This window comes from Hyperolius riggenbachi, chromosome 9, assembly GCF_040937935.1.
Source record: "Hyperolius riggenbachi isolate aHypRig1 chromosome 9, aHypRig1.pri, whole genome shotgun sequence".
In the NCBI taxonomy this organism is placed as follows: domain Eukaryota; kingdom Metazoa; phylum Chordata; class Amphibia; order Anura; family Hyperoliidae; genus Hyperolius; species Hyperolius riggenbachi.
In genome coordinates this window covers 171,464,745-171,487,134 of record NC_090654.1, presented here as the reverse complement: position 1 = coordinate 171,487,134, position 22,390 = coordinate 171,464,745, and the positions used below count along the sequence as shown (strand labels likewise).

The window sequence follows — 22,390 nt, the reverse complement described above, 5'->3', positions numbered from 1 at the left end:
TATATGTTTTAGGGGAAGAATTTAATTAATGAGACACTTTTGCAGTCTGTTTTGCAATATTTTGAAAGGTAAACAATCATGAATGAGGAAACCTAGTAACACATCATTTGTTTGAACATATTTATTACATTATCAATCATGTGCATAAAAAATAAAATAAAATAAATGAGGATGCTAAGATGGTACTCTGCAAGCTTTACTGAAGTTTTTATATAGAGGGCAGGTTGGTTTAACCTCCCTGGCAGTGCATTTCTGTCTGGAATTATGAGTCAAAAGTGGTACATTATTTTCAATATAAATAAAATGCATATAAATAAAAGACTACAACACAAATTTGTTGAATTCATTACATTTATGAATAAACTTAAAAATTGTGAAACTTAACAAATAAGGCAGGCAGAGAGTAGTCAAAATCCAGGCAGAGGTCGGTGCAGGTAGCAGGCAGAAAGTAGTAGCTGCCGAGCTGAGCTTGAGCTTACCTCTTCCTTCCTGAAATGGAGCACAAGCTCAGCTCAGGAATACTGCCAGGGAGGTTAAAGTGGCAAAATGAATACATTTCAAAGTTATCTGTTTATTAAAAAAAGAATATCTGCCTGGTGGTAAATCAGTCACTTTGCTGATAATGCGCTCCTGGCTTTTTGGCTTGTTTAAAGAAGCACCTTCACTGGCATACCCACAAAAAGCATTGTGTAAGGAAGGTAATGGCAGCTGCGGCGAGCGGTACCACCGCTGCAGCTGCCTCCATCTCGCCACTTGTTCCTCCGGCGGAGGTGGTCTGGGGGACGTCGGCTGCGGCGAACGCTTCCGCCGCCATAGCCGTCTCTGTGCCCCTGCCCATCATCTCGGCGTGTAGGACGTCGAGGACGGGGCTTTCTCACACTCACAGGGTCGCTGTCTTGCGGTCCACTGACGTCAGAGGAGTCCCACGGCGCCCAGGATTGGCTGATAGTAGGGGGGCGTGCCAGTAGGGTCTCCTCTGCTTCTTAAGCCTCCAGGCTTCATTCAAGCTTTGACTGTTGTCGTGAATACTTGCGTGTTAGCGCTCAGACCTTAGGCTAGTTCCCTGGTGTTGATGCTAAGGATTTCACACCTAGACTAGGATATTGCTACCTTGTTATTGTTATTTGTTTAGACTAGTTCCCGGGTGTTGATGCCAAGGACTTCACACCTAGACTAGGATATTGCTTACTGTATTGATCTCCTGTGTATGACTCTTAGCGATTACTCTGACTCTGATCCTGCTTTCTGATCCTGTACTTTCGCCTATCTGCCTATCTGTTGCTGAACCTCTGCCTGATTACCGATTACTCTCTTGTCTCACGACTCTGTATCGATACATACCTTCCTGTTGCTGAACCTCTGCCTGATTACCGATTACTCTCTTGTCTCATGATCCTGTACCGATTCTTACCCCTCTGTTGCCGAACCTTGCCTGCCTGACCATTCTACTCACCAGTGGGCCCTCGCTACTGGTGAGGTGTTATTACGCCAGCTCTGCTAGTGAAGCAGTTCTGCTAGGCTGTAGCACAGCCTTAATTACCTGCTCATTAAGTAATCTGTCATTGTAGTATTACTGTGTATCCTAGGCTGCAATACAGTCTGCCTCAGTGTACTGTTTATACCTCACCAGCCCCTCTGGTGAGGTCTCATTAAACCATTAAAGTTACGGTTGCACCAAATCACTACACACTCTGCTCCTTGTCTGCTATACTAGTATTATTGGTGATTCTGCAGATCATCCATAATCAGGTATAACGTGTGTATTATTGGTGATTCTGCAGATCACCATATAATCAGACATCTGAGCAACGACACAAGACCGTTACACGTTGCCTGGGCAAAATAAAAATCAGTATTGTTTATCCTTGTAAGTGTCATTGGAGAGGTAAGCCACCTCCTATTTATTTCATTTTATTGTGTTAACAACGTTTTATGTATCCTGAGCGCCTCTTCACCCTTGTTTTTACGTTGCTGATAAAATACTACATTTTTTGATTTCTTGATGCTAATATAATAACCACAAAGAAAAAACAAGGTGGATTGATATTTTCTAGATCAATTTTGAAAGTTATATTTCCTCAGGAGTAGCCTCATGGCTAAAGATGCACTAAACAGTCATCAAAATAAAAAACATGATCAGCTGAGATGTATTTGAACCTTTAATCAGTATTTTGAACCGGTCTCTTGTCAGAATCAATTGGATCTCTTATTAATTCCATTTTTTTTACTTTATTTGTAACAGATTGAGTAATTTTTAAAATTGATGATTTAAAACAATGGAAATCTGTTCTGCGTGACTGACTTTATATTTTATTATTTGGATCTTTGAAAATTATACCAAAATAAGGGGGATCTGAGCTGCAGAATATTTGTCTTAAGATTCTGCTATTGTGAATTGCTATGGAATCTAGAGTAGATTGTACAACATCTGCATTCTCCATCAGGTTGGCCCCTTCTTGAATACTCCTCTGGGATGGAGACAGGGCACCAGTCATTAAACACAAGTTGGGATGGGAGTGTCTGTCAATGAGATCTTTATTACAAGTCTGGCCTTTTCTCACTACGAATCTTCTCCAAGTGCCCTGCAGCACATTAACAATAAAGAAGACCTGGGCTTATAACAAGCACTTTAAGTATTTTCTTCATGGTCACACAGGTGTTTTCCTTTTTATCCTGCACAAAATGTTCTAGCGTCTCCCAAATAAACATCTTTGAAACCAAACCTGCAGTTTGAAAACATTATCAATCTTGGGATCTTGGGAACAAAATAAGAAACGTGTTGTGTTGGCTATAGGAAGGGAATGTCTTGTTTGGTTACTAACAGTTTTTGCACAATAGGTTTTTTGTTTGTTTGTAATGTGTCTTTCTTCTCTGCATTCTTATGCTAACATCTTGGTGGATCTTCAAATGAATCTTTCCAGGATGACGAGGAGGGGATATGGGCATAACAGCTCCAGCAAACCAAAGTTCCAGTTTTATTTTAATGGGTAAGAAAATCTTCATTCTACCATGCAGGCTGCATGTGCCATGTTTATGTTTCCGGGCTGGGAAATCCATCCCATGCATGTTTTCAGTAATATGTTTTTATGGCTTTTAGGTTTGTGTAGATTGCTCTTTCTTATGTTACAAGAACTTAAGGTTTGGCCATTTCCTATCGTATACATCTGGATAGGGTATAAGTAGTAATTACCATTGAGGAAGAATTTTGGTTGAAGATCAGTCAAACTTTGTCTGCTATTTTTTTTTATTTTTATTTTGTTTTGCCTCTGCAGCATGGTGTTATTTTCCCCCAGAGAAGGCAACACTAGTGTCTGCAAATATTATAAAGCAATTCAATTGTCACTCTGCAAAATGTATCTTCTGCATTAAGCTGTAGCCTTGAAGCCAACCTGACATGAAGCCCACCTGGCATGAAAGCTCACTGGGTCTTTGCTCATTTACTTTTACTTACTTCTAGTCACCTGGCTGTAATTCTGATCCTCTGACTCTAATACTTCCAAGTCAAACACTTGGCTAAAGCACACTCTTAAAACAGGCCCAACACAAAAACTATTCCGCTGTCTCATGCACATGTAATAAATTTATTGATAGCCTTGGCTGCATCTTGCTGTGAAACAAACATTTAAAACCAACACAATTAAAATTGTACTACCTGGCCAGGAGTGCTTATGCTTTAATGGGGACCAGACCTACTCATCTGTGCGGAGCGATCGCCCAGCCTCAGCCTACGCAGAAAGCGGCGCACTGAGTTAGGTCAATAAGGCCCTCTGCCACCACCAAAAACACCGCACACTGTGAGATGTTTGTTCTGTTTAAAACAGACCAACAAGCTGGGATTCCTAAGTCCTCAAAGCGGTTTCCTTAAAACAGGCCCTAGTTTTATTTGGTCATTAACAATGATTTGCAAAAACAAAAAAATTACACACACTTTTATGACTGCTGCCTGCCCCTAATAAGAAAACAAATGTTATACAGCAGTAAGATTCGGATTAATATCCTAAGTCAAAATATCCCATGCAGAAATTGGCAGTTAGTCACTCACTAACCCACCAGTTCAACACCCACAAACTCCCACAAACTTTGATCAAACGCTTGGAAAAAGTATGCAGCAGATAATGAATGTCAGAGGAAACAAAAAACCCTGATCTGCATAATTGTTAGAAGTGAGCGATTTAGAACGTTATTGCCACATAAGCAGCACTGAAGCAGAAAAAGATCCTTTTTTGAAGGGAGCCTATAATGGCCACTACTATGTCTTCGATTTGACAGTGGAATTTGGAACAGTCTTGTAGTACCGCTTAGCTTAAACAAGGCCACTTTGAGCACTGGGCCTAGTAGCACTCTGCAGTACAGTGGAATTCTGGTTACATAAGTTTATCCCATAGCTTGTGGCATCATATTGGGGTTGATGCATGAAAGTACAGTAATGTTGCTGTGCACAAACAGCAGTCAGCTTACCATTACTACCATCAGCGTATACCGCGAGTTACACGTTTAGCACAACCCATGGTATTTGAATAGCTAACCGTTGCTACAATACTTTGCGTTAATAACAGTAACTTGCAGTACTGAGAATTACTAATAGTAACACTTGTCAGTAATGCTCATTACCATCGCAATGGTAGAGTTGCTTAAAGAGGACCTTCAGCCTAAACAAACATACTGTCATTAAGTTACATTAGTTATGTTAATTAAAATAGATAGGTAATATAGGGCTAGATTCACTAACCGGTGCTAAGCCGGTTAGTGTGCCCTGAGTGTTAGTGTGCGCAAACCACGGCGTTAGTTGGTTTGCGCCCACACATTTGAAACAATCCCGCTCACTGCGCGCGCAGTGCGGGTAATAGTGCGCACTGCTGGCCTTTAAAATTTGCACCCGGTGTGACAAAAATGGCGCATTGGGTGCCCGTTAAGCAGCGCTATGATGCGCCACTTCGAGGGCACCGGGTGCGACTTTTAAGGGCCAGCGGGTGCAACGTTATCGTCGCACCACGCACTAATATCGGCACACGTGCGCTGCGCTCGCAGTGCACGGGGCTGCGCGCAAAGTAGGTTGGCGCACACTAGCGGCCCAAGAGGGCTTTTCACACCGGCGCTAACACTTAGCGCCGGTTAGTGAATCAAGCCCATAATCTCTTACCCACTCTGTTCTAAAAGAACAGGCAAATGTTTGATTTCATGAAGGCAGCCATCTTTTTGGTTGAAATGAGGTGACAAGGAGCATGAGACACAGTTCCAACTGTCCTGTGTGCTGATCACCCCTCCCAGTTGCTAGGCAACGTGAATAACAACATAGGAAATCCCATCATGCTTTGCACAGCATCAGGGGGAAAAAGCCCGGAAAGTTTTCTTTGATGGGTGGAGCTTAGCTAAAAATGCAGCTAAAAATAATGGTTTGGTCAGAAAAACAAAGTTTTGATACTGTGAAACTATTAAAGAAACACCAAGCCTTTTCAGTTCTGCTGAGTAGATTTTTAGTCCGGAGGTTCACTTTAGGTACCCTGGGCTGTGCTAATAGCGTAACTCAGGGTATACGCTGCCAGTAGTAATGGTAATATTGCCATGCGCTGTATGTGCACAGCAATATTATCACACTTTTGTTCATCAACCCCATTGAGCTGAGCACCCATGCAGAGGTTGATATACAATCCAGTGTAAAGGGAAGTATAAAACTGGACTGCTGTGCAGATGACACTTTAAAGTGTACCTGCACTGAGAAAAATATAGAGGATGTAAATGTCATGCTGATCTCCTGTCTATTTGACTTTTACACAAAACTGCCTATAGAGTGTTTTAAGGAAATTCAATTAATATTCCCTATGAGGAGCATTGACTGGTGTGACTGTCTCAGTGTTCTCTCCAGTGTGTTGTGGCAAAAGTGTCCTTGCTACATAAACATAAAAGATCATACTTCAATGAGGTGAAGAGAGTAAGTGATCAGGCTTTCTCTGATTTCACTGGCTGAATGCTTGTTGCAGGTGACTGATTTAGTACCGATGTTCAGAGACCAACATGACAGCTAGACAGCTGGCATCTTATCAAAGGATCAACTATGTTTTTCCCAGTACAAGCTTACTAGTTCCGAAAGTTGTGTTTTTATTGAAAAATATTTGGCATGACGTATAAATCTTTACTGTGAGGATTATATTTTATATTATCTGTGAGGATAATAAATATCAGAACAAGTTCGTAGTGCTAGTAGGTGCCTTTTAGCTAAATTTTGGAAGGCTCTGTTACCTCTGTCCTGGGCTTTAATAGACTGGATCTGGTGGATCTACCACATGGAATACATTTCATATAAGTTAAAAACTAGGCTTCATGTGTTCAACCATAACTGTAGTCACTGCACTATGCGATTTCCTCTAGACCAAGCTTCCCATCCTAAGTTATTTAAGTCCTGGATATTCTACGTAGTTGCGTGGGGTTAATATGCGTAGTCTGCAGAATGTGATTTGTTTTGTTTTCTGATCACCTTACTGACTACTTGTCCTGCTCATCATGTTTGCTACATTTGAATACTATGTGTTGTTCTTGTATACCTATTTATCTAGTCTGAATAAAAATTGGGTACTTATCCGTTAGCCGAGCGCATCCGGCAGGTGGCGCTGTTGTTGCTAATTTCAACCATACTTGCTTCACGTAACAAAACTGTGATTGTAACCGCCGCAGGTGGTGCTAATTTGTATTACTAGTTGACGTAACAATATGTATATTAAAAAAAGTGAGTTAATTAAATGACAAATACGCCGGCGGCAATGTAACAGATCAAGCCGCCGGCTTCGTGTCTTGCTCTCCTCCCCCTTGCCCTCTCTCCTATAGAACACTAGGGGGGGGAGGACATGCGTCGTTCGTCGCGGCAGGGAATCCTGCTTGTTTTATTGTAACGAACGACTCTGGGGGGACACGAGTATCCCCAGGGCTGCCAGTGTTCTATAGGAGAGAGGCCAAGGGGGGAGGACAGCGAGACACGAAGCCGGCGGCTTGATCTGTTACATTGCCGCCAGCTTATTTGTCATTTAATTAACTCACTTTTTTAATATACATATTGTTACGTCAACTAGTAATACAATTAGCACCACCTGCGGCGGTTACAATGAAGCTTGTATGATTGAAATTAGCAACAACAGCGCCACCTGCCGGATGCACCCGGCTAACGGATAAGTACCAAAAATTGTAAGAAAAAAAAGAAACAAGAACATAAAGCAGAGCTAAAGTCACACAGAAAATAAATATGGATAATAGCAGATTTGCATGCTTTTCCATACCCAACTGCTACATCCTATATAATAATTTGCAAGTGTCTCTGCGTCCTGTCCCTGTGTGTGTGTGTGTGTGTCCCTCTGCTTCCAGACCTGACAGTTTGCTGAACAGCTTTTTCCAGCTGCCAAGCAAGCAACATCTCCCTGTGTGCATATGCTTTGGACAGCAAGGGGGATGGGCGATCGGGACGCGTCTGTGCATGCATTGCAGGGGGAGGGGGGGGGGGGGGGGGGTTAGTGACTGTGGCCTGGTGCCCGGGCCTTTTTACTAGTTTATATATAATACAGTAATGTGTTGCAGTATAATCCAAACCATGGGCTCAGATTATGCAGTATGATTTTTTAATGGATCCATAGCATGAACAGATCCATGCTATTCACAATAGTAAAACTAGCTGTGATGGTTTGTGCTGTATGTAAAAAAAAAAAAGCCCAATAACCAGTTTAATTACAAGCGATCAGAATCAGTTGGGACCAATCATCTGCTCTGTTTTCATACTTTTCAGTCTGAATAATCTGTCAAATAAACAAAAGAACAATCATTCACTAAAAATTGCACTGGTAATGTGTGTGAAAAGTCTATGTTTAACCAAAGCTACACAACAAGAAAATGTCTTATAATGCTTGACGGCATAGTGGCTATTGGCTAGAGCTCTCACCTGCACCAGTAGAATATCGGCATGAGAACTCTCTGCATGGAGTTTGTACATTCTCCCTGTATTAGCATGGACCCTTCAGTGTCCTCCAAAATCCCCAAAACATGGTATGGTAGCTAGTTCCCCCAAATCTGCATCAGATATCAGATTATGGGAGGTTTACTTGACTATGACTGATATACAGTATATATATATATATATATATATATATATCCTATATAATAAAATCCAAGTGTCTCTGCGTCTGTGTGTGTCCCTGTGTGTGTGTGTGTCTGCTGATAATGAACTGCGCATGTGCGCAGAGACACTGAGTGGGAGTGACGTGCGGCTTCAAGGGGCGGACAGGGCCAACGGGCGGGCGTGTGCATGTGCGACGGGTGTGCGCAGTGGGCGCACGCTCAGTGACATGCGATGACAGACCTAGAGCCCGTTTTAAAACGGGCTTAGGTCAGCTAGTATATATATATATATATATATATATATATATATATATTTTTTTTTTTTTTTTTCTTTTCTTTTTTTTTTTTTTTTTGCAATGTGGGAAAACCAAGTAAACACATGCAAACGCAGGACGTACATACAAACTCAATGCAGATAGTGTCCTTGCCCAGATTTGAATCGGGGACCCAGTACTGCAAGGTGAGAGTGCTGACCACTAGACCGTTCTGCTGTTATTAATACCTTGAGTGGTATTCACATGCTCTTTGTGTAGCTAACTGGCATTGTGCCTGAAGAAGCGTGCTTGCTTACGAAACACATTACTGGTGCCTATTAAGATTTAAACATTTCCAATTGGTTCCTTATTTAAGAAGGTAAATTTATAATTACATTCCTTTTTGTTTAAAATATGTTATTGTTTTTGGGTGCTTTCCACACTTTTAATCAACATGGTATGTTGAGAACCCGAGGAACGCCCTCCAGCATGCAAAAACACAGGATATGTTGATATTTTATTCACACTAGGCATTTGCAGAGTGGTGTGTATAACTTGGCAGCCTTCACAACTCTGCGATTAGTTACTTTCATGCCCAGTCACATCATACTTGTGTAATGCAGTGTGCCAGTAACAGTCTAGTAGGCAGCATTTTGCTGTGATTGGATGTACAGCTGTTGTGTGACTGAGCCCTGCAGAATCATCCTATTCACTGCAGTAGTTTTCTTTAAAGGGACTCCGAGCAGTGCAGAAACTATGGAAAGATGCATATCATTTTAAAGCTCTCTTTCTCCTCTTTCCAATGCTATATAAACCACCACCCTTCGTCTTTTAGTTTTCGCTATTTTCGCGGTTGAAATTGCAGCGGCCGCGATTTCGATCGCGAAAATAGAGAAAACTAAAAGGTGTAGGGCAACGATTTAGGTGTCGTCAGAAAGAGGAGAAAGAGAGCTTTAAAATGATATCCATCAAGCCATAGTTATATTGTATTACACAGGACGACACTTTCCCCAGTGTCAGCAGCTCCATTCTGCTGAATGCAGCTGCTGACTTTGACAAAAAGTCGCCCTGTGTAATACAATATAACTATGGAAAGATGGATATCATTTTAAAGCTCTCTTTCTCCTCTTTCTGGCGACACCTAAATCGTCGCCCTACTCCTTTTAGTTTTCTCTATTTTCGCGATTGAAATCGCGGCCGCGGCAATTTCAATCGCGAAAATAGCGAAAACTAAAACGGGTGGCGGTTTATATATCATTGGAAAGAGGAGAAAGAGAGCTTTAAAATGATATGCATCTTTCCATAGTTTCTGCACTGCTCGGAGTCCCTTTAACGCCAGGGTTACATTATACAATATTTTGTATCTTTTTGAACATGTCAAGAATTAATTAAATTAGATCCTTTGTCATTTTTTTTATATTGTGGCATATTGGTGACAGAATATTGACTGTGAAAGGTGTTCACACATCCAATAGATTAACACATTTGATTACAATATTGATTTCCATATTGGCATATACTAAAGTTTGTGAGAAAGTTGTGTAATATATTCCTAGCTTAAAACATTTTGCTTGTTGCTTTCCTCTGTCCTCATGCCCTTATACCACAGTGGACACAAAATCTTAAGCCCTGAACATCTGTTAAAAGGCTTGCCTTCCTTTCATGTTGTTTGCAGTGAGCAGTAGGTAAACTTTTTTCAGGAGAATAGTCTGCACAAATTGCACTTTAATAGCCCCGTTTTACAGCCTGTCTCCATCACAGCCCTTTGCTAGATTTTTGTTCAGCTCTTATCTGAGTACTTTGCTAATTCATCTGTACTTGTTTTCTCATGAATGATTTCCTTACAGAGTCTCTATTTCCCTTCCCAACTCTTTGTTTTACAATTCAAGGATGGTCACCTTGTGATGAATGATCAGTATGTAATGGTCATGTCTGTATATCAGAGCTGTTTTCTTGAAGCCATAAAGGCACATCTAGGACAGAAACATTGCTAAAGCAGCCCATACACTCAGCCGATTTTCTGGCCGACCGATCGATCGCGATCGATCGATCGATCGATCGATCGCAAATCGGTTGGCCAATCGACCGATCGACGGCCGATTTCGATCGATTTCGATGGATTTCCATCGAACTAGCAGGGTGGAAAATTTAGGTCGATCTGATGAGATTGCTTATCAGTTTGCATTGGCCTTAATGGAAATCTGATGGCAAAAAAATGCCATCAGATCGAATTTCAACAGATTTCAAACTGAAATCTATTGGAATTCTATCCTGGTAAAAAATGTTCTAAAAACGCATCAGATAGATCATCAGATGCATTTCTTATCTGTCTGCTGCCAATCTGACGAGTGTATGGGCACCTTTAGTCTTTTCACGCTATATACAGTAATCAGTTTCTCACTATGCATATGCCTGAAGTAAACTATTCTGTCTCCCTTTACCTCATACCCCCTTTACCTTAGTAAGGGGGCTTTTAGGACCATTGTAGTCCCTTACACACTCCAATGAGTTCTGGGTCACCATGAGCTTGCTGGTTAGTCTGTACCTCTCGGTGTTGCAAGCCCTACTGCATAGAGCCAAATTAATCCATGCCATGCACTGATGAGGATCAAACAATCCGAAACAGTCTGTATGCATGTTGGATTAGTATGGCTCTGTACAAATTAACAAGCTAACACATCATTGCATTCCAGTGGTTCTGGAGGTGTGTTTAGCTTCTAAGGGTACAATGGTTAATTTGCATATATTCAGCAGTGATGCGCTGGGAGACATCTCAAGCTCACTCCAACCTGAATTATCGCAAATTCTTTGTGTTTTAAGAAAGCAAACTTTTGTTTTTCTTTACCTCATGAGAGTGCTACATTCACTCAGTATGCAGATATGGGGTCTTATTTGTTAGGGTTTCCCAGGATGCAAATAATTTGAATACATAAGTGGTCCTGCAAAACTAGCTTGAACTTATTACTGTTGTTGTTATAATTATTACAGTAGGGTCCTTGCTTGCCAGAACTCAGGCAACCGGGCCTAACTGGCATTTATGGAGGCCATTGGATAGTGACTCTTTGTCGCTAATGCAGAGCAGTGTGACACATAAAACACTTATCAGAGCTCTAGTTATATTTAACTTTCATTTCTATAACAAATGTATCGATTACAATACCCCATTTTTATCAAATAATTGTTTCTAAAACTGTATAATTGTTTCTAAAACTGTTCCCTATGCTTTCTCAGAAATTTTTTTTTTAACTTTTTGCACCACAACGAACATCTTCCGTGATTCTCACCTATGTTACAAATTAGCGTTTTTCAACAAACTTACTTAAACGCATACACAAAAAAATGTTTATTTTTACGTTTTGACATTTTCTTTTATGCCATGTTAAATAAAACCATAAACTATCATATACTTATTTATATCACACAAACAAAATGGGGGATTAATGTTAGACCCCCTCGGGGGGGAGTGGTTAATGTTAGGCACCACCGGGAGGTTTAAGGTAGGGCACCACTAGAGGGGTCTTAGGGTTAGGCACCTCCAGGGTGGTCTTAGGGTTAGACACCGCCAGAGAGGATTTAGGCTGAGGCATCACAGAGGAGTCTTAGGGTTAAGAACCACCAGTGTGGTTAAGGTTAGACACCCATTTTATTAAATTAAAACCTCAATATTGTTTACATCTGGTGCTCTTTTTAATCAGAGCCTTTATTATGTGCACACAATTCACACATGTTCCGGTTAACAAGAGATCCCACTGTATTATTACATATTTGTACAATAGTACTTTACAGAGTATATTGTTCTATGTGTCCCTCAGAGGGGAATACAATCTCACTTGTACCATAGGCATAACCTTCTTTCCCTATTGTAGTCCAAAGCCATTTTTTGGGGAAGGAACCAGTTAACTTAGCTGTATTTTTAAGGATGTGGGACAAAAATAGAGTGCTCGGAGGAAACTCACACAACGAAGGGATAAACATGCTATTTTTATACAGATCAGGAACAGAGACCATAGAGCTGCAAGCTGAGAGTGCCCACTCTTGAGCTACTCTAGAAATCCGTCCTCCATGGTCACAAGCCAACCCCTCCCCCCCCCCCCCCCCCCTTGTTCCCCAAGGAAGAACTAATACCCCTAATATGTGGCCATCCAGATGCAAGAAATCATGTTCTTCCTGTAATACATTTTGACTAGAGAGAGGGATTTTTTTTGCTTGTTTTTCTTTCAATGGTTTTTTCATTGAAGATTTTAGTCATTACAAGGAAATGTAAAAAAGGATGATAAATTCAGGAAGTAATTGCAGTGAACAATAGTAAATTTATTTCAAACACAAATTAGACATTATAGTGCTTTCAAACAGAAGCAAATATAATCATCGAGAGAATTGTTCAAACACAGTCCTATGTCCTATGACTAACTTCCTTCACCAAAATTTAGATAGTATAGTATCTAGGCACATGGGTGGTGCCAGGGGGTGCTTTGCGGTGCTGAAGCACCCCCAAAAATAGTCAAAGCACCCCCTTAGCACCCCTGTGTTGCCTCTCGCCGCCCTCCTCTCTCTCCTTGCTCCTTCTGTAATTGGAGCAGTGCTATAAGAAAATGGCTGCCGATGTGCACAAATGCGGACCGCGGCGGCTATTTTCTTGTAGCTATCTCACTACAGAGGGAGAGAAGAGGCGGGGAGAAGCATAGACGACACCTGTGAGTGACGCAAGAGAGGAGGCAGTGGGAATGGGCATAGAGATAGCGGCCGCCAGCTCAGAAGGATACACAAGCGGCGGTCGCGGGAACGGAGGGGGGAGCTTGGGGCAGCTATACTACCTATACTGGGGCATCTATACTACCTATACTGGGGCAGCTATACTACCTATACTGTAGCATCTATACTACCTATACTGGGGCATCTATACTACCTATACTGGGGCATCTATACTACCTATACTGGGGCATCTATATTACCTATACTGGGGCATCTATTTTACCTATACTGGGGCATCTATACTACCTATACTGGAGCAGCTATACTACCCATACTGGGGCATCTATACTACCTATACTGGGGCATCTATACTACCTACAGTGAGGCAGCTATACTACCCATGCTGGGGCAGCTATACTACCTATACTGGGGCAGCTATACTACCTATACTGGGGTATCTATACTACCTATACTGGGGAATCTATACTACCCATACTGGGGTAGCTATATTACCTATACTGGGGCAGCTATACTACTTATACTGGGGCAGCTATACTGCCTATACTGGGGCAGCTATACTACCTATACTGGGAAACTATAGTACCTGTACTGGGGCAGCTATACTACCTATAATGGGGCATCTATACTGGGGCATCTATACTACCTATAATGGGACAGCTATACTGCCTATACTGGGGCAGCTATACCTCTTACACCGGGGCAGCTATACTAACTATACTGGGGCAGCTATACTACCTATACTGGGGCATCTATACTACCCATACTGGGGCAGCTATACTACCTACACTGGGAAAGCTATACTACATATACTGGGGCAGCTATTCGACCTATACTGGGGCAGCTATACTACCTATACAGGAGCAGCTATACTACCTATACTGGGGAACTATATTGGGGCAGCTATACTACCTATACTGGTGCAACTATACTACCTATACTGGGGCAGCTATACTACTTATACTGGGGAACTGTACTACCTATACTGGGGCAACTATTTTACCTATACATGCCCACTTTCCAGTGCATAGACGGGTTCCTTTCTGACTACGCCCCTGTTTTTTGGCCATGCCCCCAGTTTTTGGCCATGCCCCCTGTTTAAGTTCACAGCTAGCCCTATAAGAGATCCAGCACCTGCATAGTACTCCCCGCTCTCTCTCCCTGTTCCATTTGTAATTAGAGCAGTGCTATAAGAAAATGACCGCCGATGTGCACAAATGCGGACATCAGCGGCCATTTTCTTGTAGCTATCTAACTACAGAGGGAGAGGAGGCAGGGAGAAGCAGAGAAGATGCCTATGAGTGATGCAGGAGAGGAGGCAGCAGGAACAGGCATAGAGATAGCGGCCGCTAGCTCAGAAGGATACACGAGCGGCAGCTGCAGGAACGGAGGGGGGAGCTTGGCACTATACTACCTATACTGGGGCATCTATACTACCTATACGTGGGCAGCTATACTACCTATACTGGGGCATCTATACTACCTATACGTGGGCAGCTATACTACCTATACTGGGGCATCAATACTACCTGTACTGGGGCATCTATACTACCTATACTGGGGCAGCTATACTACCTATACTGCGGCATCTATACTACCTATACTGGGGCATCTATACTACCTATACTGGGGCAGCTATACTACTCATACTGGGGCATCTATACTACCTATACTGGGGCATCCATACTACCTATAGTGGGGCAGCTATACTACCCATGCTGAGGCAGATATACTACCTATACTGGGGCATCTATACTACCCATACTGGGGCAGTAAATTAGTAGAGACCCAGAACATTTTTGTTTACAGTTTACATATGATCAAGGGATATATCCCATAAAACGGAAAGTTATTGTGGAATATTAATATCTATGTTAATGTTTCAGCCAGAATTTTCAATAAAACGTTGAACCCATTCATTGGAGAGAGCGTAGTATGCATTTGTTTTGGAGAAATCTACCTCTCATTAAGCTTCCTAAATGCATGTTACTGCTGACAATAGCTAAGAGTTGATTGATAGGTGTATCTGTAGGGTATTTCCATGATGCAGTGATAAGTTGTAGTGCAGAAATTAATATGTGATATATCAAAGGTCTAGAGGCGGGGGATTCTTCTTCTAGGTTATATAACAATAATGCTGTTTGAGGAAGGAACTTAAAGGGAACCTGTACTGAGTACAATTATTTAAAATAAACACATGAGGTAACTTCAAATGAACATTAATTACCTTGCCATCAGTTCCTCTCAGAAGCTCACCATTTTCATCTGACAACGATCCCTTCCAGTTCTGACAACATTTTGTCAGAACTGAAATATATCAGTTTGTCAGTTATATATCAGTTGCTGTCAGTTGTATCTGAGTGGACAACTGATGTGCCCGGTAATGTTCATGTTTCCCTATTGCGCAAGTGGGCGATGTTACAGTTTAACAGTGTGCTGACCAGAAAGCTGTTATGGGGTAATGGCCATTTTCAAAATGGAGGACGGAAAATTCCCTTGATCACAGTGGACAAACAGGATGCGAGAGAGGAGAAAGAGATTGAGAAGTAGACTACATGGCAGGTAAGTATGACCTGTGTATGTTTATTTTGACTTTTAATTTTCAGTTCAGGTTTTCTTTAAAGTGTGAAGATAATAAGGAATGTAAAATAAGCTCTATTTTTTCCAAAATTTAGTATCCACTGGACATTCCCATAACATATGCAATAAAGTACCAGCAGGCATATTACATCTCGAACATAACAAGGGTATATTATGGGAATGGTGCCAATCGTCTGGGGTGAGAAACCATCTGTTTAGAAATGTTTGATGTTTCCCAGTGGGAAATACATCTCGAGTATTTTAGAAGAGAAGTTGTAGCATTGATGAGTTGTGAGGTGTTGAGCTCCACCTTTAATTCAGCTGACCATGCCATCACATATTTTCTGAGTATTATGTTGGGGTCATCAAGTAGCTCATTATACCATAGGGAGATAGCTCCTTTAAAATATGATTTGCTGTTTAAGAACTTTAATATTTGATCAGGAATTTGATCAGGCATGCGTTCAATATTAGTAACGGATAGTATATGCCGTATTCTCTAATAAAGAAATAAGTGGGATCTTGATTATATTTGCTCACCAGCTTATCAAAGGGCATCAGATTTCCACAGTGTAAGGTATTGTTTAACGACTAGAGAGAGGTTTGAACCTTGTTAGGTTTTTATTAGTGTATTTGTCTCCTCTGAGACTGTCAGGATTTCTCTCCATTTTATGTCATTGTGGTTGACAGGAAGTTGGGAAGATCTTTCCAGCGGTGGCACAGACAGCAAAGACAACTTGCCACAGGTTGCAAACTTTCAAAACATTAATCAAATGTGTACAGTATTTACAATAAAAAAAGATCAGTGTCACATTAGTTATTTTGTATTTAAACAAGTGTATTGTCCTGACTCCTATTCAAATTTGCTGCCATCCATGATTTCTCCTTTCTCCTTGCATCCATGACATCTGGTTTATGTTTGAAGAGTCCCATTTTTCTGTATGAATACCTTGTCTCTCTCTCTCTTTTTTTTTTTTGCTGATGTGGAACTCTAGATGTGATTGCAGCAGGCTGATGCTGCCATGTAGCATTTGTAGATCCATTGCAATGGCTTTGTTTCTGTGCAAGCATAAAAAAAGAAACAGGGTTGGTATTAACCTTTGAAGACCACTGTATATGAATATGAGCTTAAACACAAACAAAAACAGTTTCTGCTGCCGAGGACCTTCTCAAAACCAAGGTTTAAGTTTACTATGTATACATTGCCTTGTTGTTTTGTTAACTCAACGTTCAAACAAGCCCAGGCTGGATCCTCTTCCTTTAGTCCTCTCGGAGTTGATTTTGGTCTTTATGGATTTAATAACAGTTAAAGCTGATATTTTCCAAAAATCAGTAGAGACCCAGAACATTTTCGTTTACAGTTGACATCTCACTATAGGTTTTATTGTACATTTGCAGCAAACAATATTTGAGAGATTTCTGCCTGTAAACCTGATATTATTATTTCCATATGTTGCTGAGAGATTTGAAATATTGAATGTAGCAGTTTTATGGAAGGGCTGGTCCTAGTGTGTGGCAATTTGTACACTGGTAGAGTGCTTCATGCTCTGTAAATATACATTACATGACTCTGGAATGAAGTCCAAGTCAGTTGAACAGTTTCAAGTATGTATTTAAAGGGAACTAAGCAGGGGAATTTAGACTGGATTGGAATTGATTTTCTGTAAGTGTTCTCTGAAGAAAATACTGTGTTGCTTTGCAGGTAGTGGGTAAGTGTGGAGGTAAGAAGTCAACAATAGCCTAGAATAAAACATCTAAATATTTGTTAATTTGTTCTGCCAGACAACCATTCCCTGAAATAATTGGTTCCCTGGTGGATCTGTTTTTTTTTTAAGTATTTCTTGAAGATAGTAGCGAAAATGAGTCTACCGGTAGATCACAAGGACTTAGCAATGTGCCCAGTCAATGGATTGCAGGCTAAGACACCATGGGCTTGGTGCACGAACTTGCAGTAATATTGCTGTGCACAGACATCATACAACTATATTATTCTTACTGATGTCACAGTGTGAAAAATGCTTTCATCTACCCTTTGTTGTGATCATATCATTGGTTCTTCATGTGTTTACATTAAAGTGCACCTGTGTCTTATAAGTGTAAACATTTTTAACGTTGATTTTTTTTTCAAGTAAAGTATTACCTTCTTTAAACAGAAGGTAACTTCAGGTTATTATTTTAAAACTATGTACTAAAAGGAAGCAAACAATAAATCTCTTATACAACAAGCAGGTGTGCGTTCTAACACCTTTGTGCCATGGTCAACATTGACCTTTACTGTGGGTTTGAACTAAATGGCCTGGTCTTTGCTTGGGTACCTAGGACCTGCCCCTAGTTAATTGGTTCTCCTTGGCTTGGATCACTTTTGGTAAGTACTAACCACAGCATCACTGCCATTTTCAAAATGCTCTGACCCACCCAGTCATCTAAGCTTTACAATTTAGTCATTGTAAAAGTTACTTATATTCCCTTCAAGCGCTAATTGTTCACTTAATCACTTAGGGCCCATTTCCACTAGCAGGGAAACCGGGACGAACCCTCAGAGTTTCCCCGCAGGATTTGCCATAGGGAAGAATAGCGTCGCCGGCCGAATCGTTTGCGCTATCGATTCGGCCGGCATCTCCATGCTAAATGGTGCGGGAGGCTGCGAATCCCATAACCGTGCATGGCACGGCTGATGGATTTGTCTGTGTCCCCGAAGACCGGAAATTGCAGCTGCGCGTCTTGCAGACGCGTGCGGCACAAGTGGAAACGGGCCCTTAATGCTTAATATCCCCCCTCCCCCTTGGAGGGTATCATTACTATGAAATAATCAATGTTATTCACTTCACCTGTGAGTGATTTTAATGTCATGACTGTTGCGTACGCCCCCATGTTTAACCGTTACCAATGTGTATTTTCACCAAATACTACACCATTGTTTCTACAAGCAAACCTTTGGTGATTTCAGTGAAATAGCTACAGTTTTCAAGTCCATAAAACATAGTTCCCAAAGGTCTCTTTCTTGGCTAAAAGCTATTTTGTATACCTCTGTTGTTACATTCTGTGAAAAGGTCATGTATAGAGCTTTCTGCTGATGACTATTCCATGCTCATCATGTTTGTGCAAGTAATGCTGTACTGTGAAACAGTGCAAAACCACTGCTGTGTAAGCCAAACTCTTCTATAGGTCCTTTGCAGTCATATAAGGCTTTGTAGACCAGAGCCATAGTTCCACACCACATGGGGACAAAAGTAGTGACCAATGTAACATCCACATGGACTGTCACATCCGCTATAGGAGTAGAAATGCTGGAGCTTACTGCAAAAAAGTGGGGATCACAAGCAATTTGTATTCCTGGGGAAAGGAGATCACAAGCAGTTTAAGTTCCTAGAAAAGAGTGCAAGAGTCGCAGCAAGTAGAGGATCACAATTCCTGTGTAATAGAGCAACCAGATGTAGATGCAAACAAAGTTCCACAATGTATACAGAGATCCATGCAGAGGAAGCATTTATCAAATCATAGACCCATGGTGACACCTGGTCTAAAATACATGTTCACAGTTCATCAGCAAAGTTCAAAAAGTGAGACATCCATCAAACATACTGTTTATGTGACTCAATGATCAGTGGAAAGTTCAATGAAGTATCAATCAGAGAAGTTACTGTGCTTAGAATATATCAATTAGTGGCATCGAGAAGATTGTACCCTCAAGGGCAGATGTGCAGTAACAAGTCCGCCAGGGATTACTCACTTATGCAGGCCAGCGAATAATTATTGTCACATGATGATAGTCAAAGGTGGTATAGACCTTATGGTTGATTATCACTTCTCAATATTGTGCTGCACTGTGCTATAACCAGAGCTAGGTTGTAATTCCGCTTGCAATCATTTCACTGTAGATGTTTTGCATGAGTATACTCATCCGTCCTGTGTGGTGTCTCTCAGCCAGTAGTTGTCCCCCGGGTGGAGCTAGGCTTCTAGAAGGCAATGAGCCCTGGATTGACGACCGGTTTGACTGGCAAAGTCACCAGCATCATCAGGGCAGGCTCATCGAAGGTTTCCCCAAGTGTGAGTGCCGGCCTAAAATGGCGCCCGGCGGCCTGGGGACACCACGCTGACTCCGGACCCGCCCCCCTACGCTACGCTATGCAGTGCGCGCGCAGATGTCGGGTGTGAACTAGAGGCGGCGTCACAAGTTCACGTCAGCCTCCAGCCACAACACGCGCCATCTTGTAGTAAATATGTAAATTAGCCACAGAGGAACTGTAAACAGTTCTTAGGCGCATGATGGCGAGAGGCCGGCAGCGGACCTGAAGCAGCCTAAAGAGGCCACCCTAAATGACGCCCCGGGGCTACCTTGACACCATACCACAAGGCTCCCCAAGGCAACAGCAGACAATCCAGCCCCGGGGCACCGCGGGGCTGCACACATAGGGATAGGGAAAAAATTTATAAATATACATCCCCGGGAACAAATCATTACATAATGCGGGATATACAATAATATAATAACATTTGTTAAGTGCTTTTCTCCCATAGGACCCAAAGCACATAGTTGTGTCTCAGATCAATCCAGGGTTGCAGGCTGGACTGTGAGACAGAGGAGATAGTCAGGTGTTCGTAAATGCCAGACTGGAGAGGTGGGTTTTTAGTTTAGACTTAAATGCTTCCAGGGATGGCGCTATCCTGATTGCGTGTGGCAGGAAGTTGCAAAGTCTAGGGGCAGCATGACAGAAGGCTCTGTATCCAAAGGTTTTGAGGTGGACTCTGGGGGTGACCAAGGTGTTAAATCCTTTTGAACTAAGATTGTGGGGGTTATGATGCAGTTGCAGCAAGTCCTTCAGGTATCCAGGGCCCAGATTGTGCAAGGATTTGAATGTCAGTAAGCCATTCTTAAACAAAATTCTCCATTTTATTGGTAGCCAGTGGAGTGAACACAGGGTTGGTGTTATGTGGCAATGGCGGGTTGGCTCGTAAACAGCCTTGCGGCGGCATTCTGTACTGATTGCAGGCGACATAGGTCTTTCTTATGAAGGCCTGTGTAGAGAACATTGCAGAAGTCCAAGCTTGATGTGATAAAGGCATGAACTAGGGTTGGAAGATCCTCTGAAGGAATGAGGTGTTTAATCCTTGCAATATTCCTTAGGTGAAAGAAGGAATGTTTTACAACAGCTGAGATTTGATTCCTGAAGCTTCATTTCCAATCAATCAGTACTCCCAGGCTGCGCACGCAGCCTGAGTTGTTCAGGTCTGAGCTCCCTATACTTAGCAGTGTTGGTTGAGACTGGGGCTGCTTTGCTGTCGAGCCCTGACCTTCGATAACAAGAACCTTAGTTTTGTCAGCATTACGTTTTAGCCAGTTATTATTCATCCACTCCTGAAGCTCAGCTAGACATGCGTTTATCTGTGGAGTAGGGTTTGCAACGCCAGGTTTGAATGACAAATATAGCTGGGTGTCATCAGCGTAGCAGTGATATGTCAGGCCATGTTTTTGTATGATTTCTCTAAGTGGCAGCATGTATATGTTGAAAAGTAAAGGTGATAATATCACGCCCTGGGGTACACCATATTTTAGTGGTATAGGGTTGGTGAGGAAGGGCCCTAAGGCTACCCTTTGTGTTCTACCAGCCAGGAAGGAGTTGAACCACCGGAGAACAATGCCATCTATGCCACAGTACTCTTGTAAGCAAGATTTTATGATCAACTGTGTCAAAAGCCGCTGAGAGGTCAAGCAAAATCAGGATGGAACATTGGCCTTTGTCTCTTGCCATGAGCAGATCGTTGCAAATCTGGGTGAGGGCTATTTCACAGCTGTAATATTTCCTGGAGCCAGATTGAAGAGGGTCAAGGATGCTGTTTCTGGAGAGCCTGGCTTCAAGTTGGAGGTAGACAGCCTTTTCAGTAATTTTCCCCAGAAAGGGGAGGTTTGAGACAGGTCTGTAGCTATTTAGAGCGTCTGGGTCTAAGGATGGTTTCTTGAGTAGTGGCCTGACGATTGCTTCTTTCAGACAAGACGGAAGCCACCATTCTTGTAAGGAGCTGTTGACTATTTTGTGGTATGCCGGTGTAAATAGCTCAGGGCATTTCCACATGAACTTAGTGGGGCCTGGGTCCAGATCGCAGGTAGTCTGGCGAAGGTTTGAGAGCATATCCAAGATGTCTTTTTCAGTGATAACCTTGAAATCAGACCATGGTGGTAGGCTATTTTTGCATCCATTATATGCCTCTGCATAGGTTTCCGGGGCTGTGAATTGTATGGCAGATCGTATGGAGGAGACTGTCTGAGAAGAAGTGGGCAAATTTCTCGTACAGGTCCTGTGAAGGTCTGACGCTGGATTTCCAGCCAGATGGGTTGCAGGGATTCTCAACCGTGCGGAAAAGTTGGGCAGGTCTGTTGGCTGCATTTGCAATCTCGTGAGACAGGAATAAGGACTTCTTTTTGGTGATCAGCATTTGATATTTTTCTAGGTGAGCAATTAGGGAAAGCTTGTCTTCAGGGGACTGATGTTTGTGCCACTGTCGTTCCAGTCTGCATCCCTGTTTCTGTAGTTCCTTTACAGAGTTATCAAACCAGCGAGCGTGATGTAATGGTGCGGAACGTTTAATTTTTAAGGGAGCTAAGGAGTCAAAAGCGGCTGAAACATCATGATTATATTTAAGGACCATGGATTCAAGGCCTAAGTTGTGATCTGCGCAAAAAAAGTGGGATCAGCGCATCACCAGGCCGCCTCTGAATGGCCTCAGCTCAGAGATGCGCTGAGCCCCCCAGAAAC

The 22,390-nt window shown here is 42.1% G+C and overlaps 1 protein-coding gene across 20 annotated transcripts in view; it reads left to right on the top strand.

Annotated features, from left to right (window-relative positions):
- Positions 1–22,390, top strand: part of ERC2 (ELKS/RAB6-interacting/CAST family member 2) — a 1,931,514-nt gene that overhangs the window by 1,536,812 nt on the left and 372,312 nt on the right. The window contains exon 22 of one of the 20 annotated variants that reach the window (XM_068253684.1): positions 2,922–2,987. The exons of the other annotated variants lie outside the window; for them this stretch is intronic. Coding sequence (XP_068109785.1) covers positions 2,922–2,948 — 27 coding nt within the window. The 3' untranslated portion in view covers positions 2,949–2,987. The remainder of the gene's footprint in view (positions 1–2,921; positions 2,988–22,390) is intronic. 20 annotated transcript variants of the gene reach the window in all.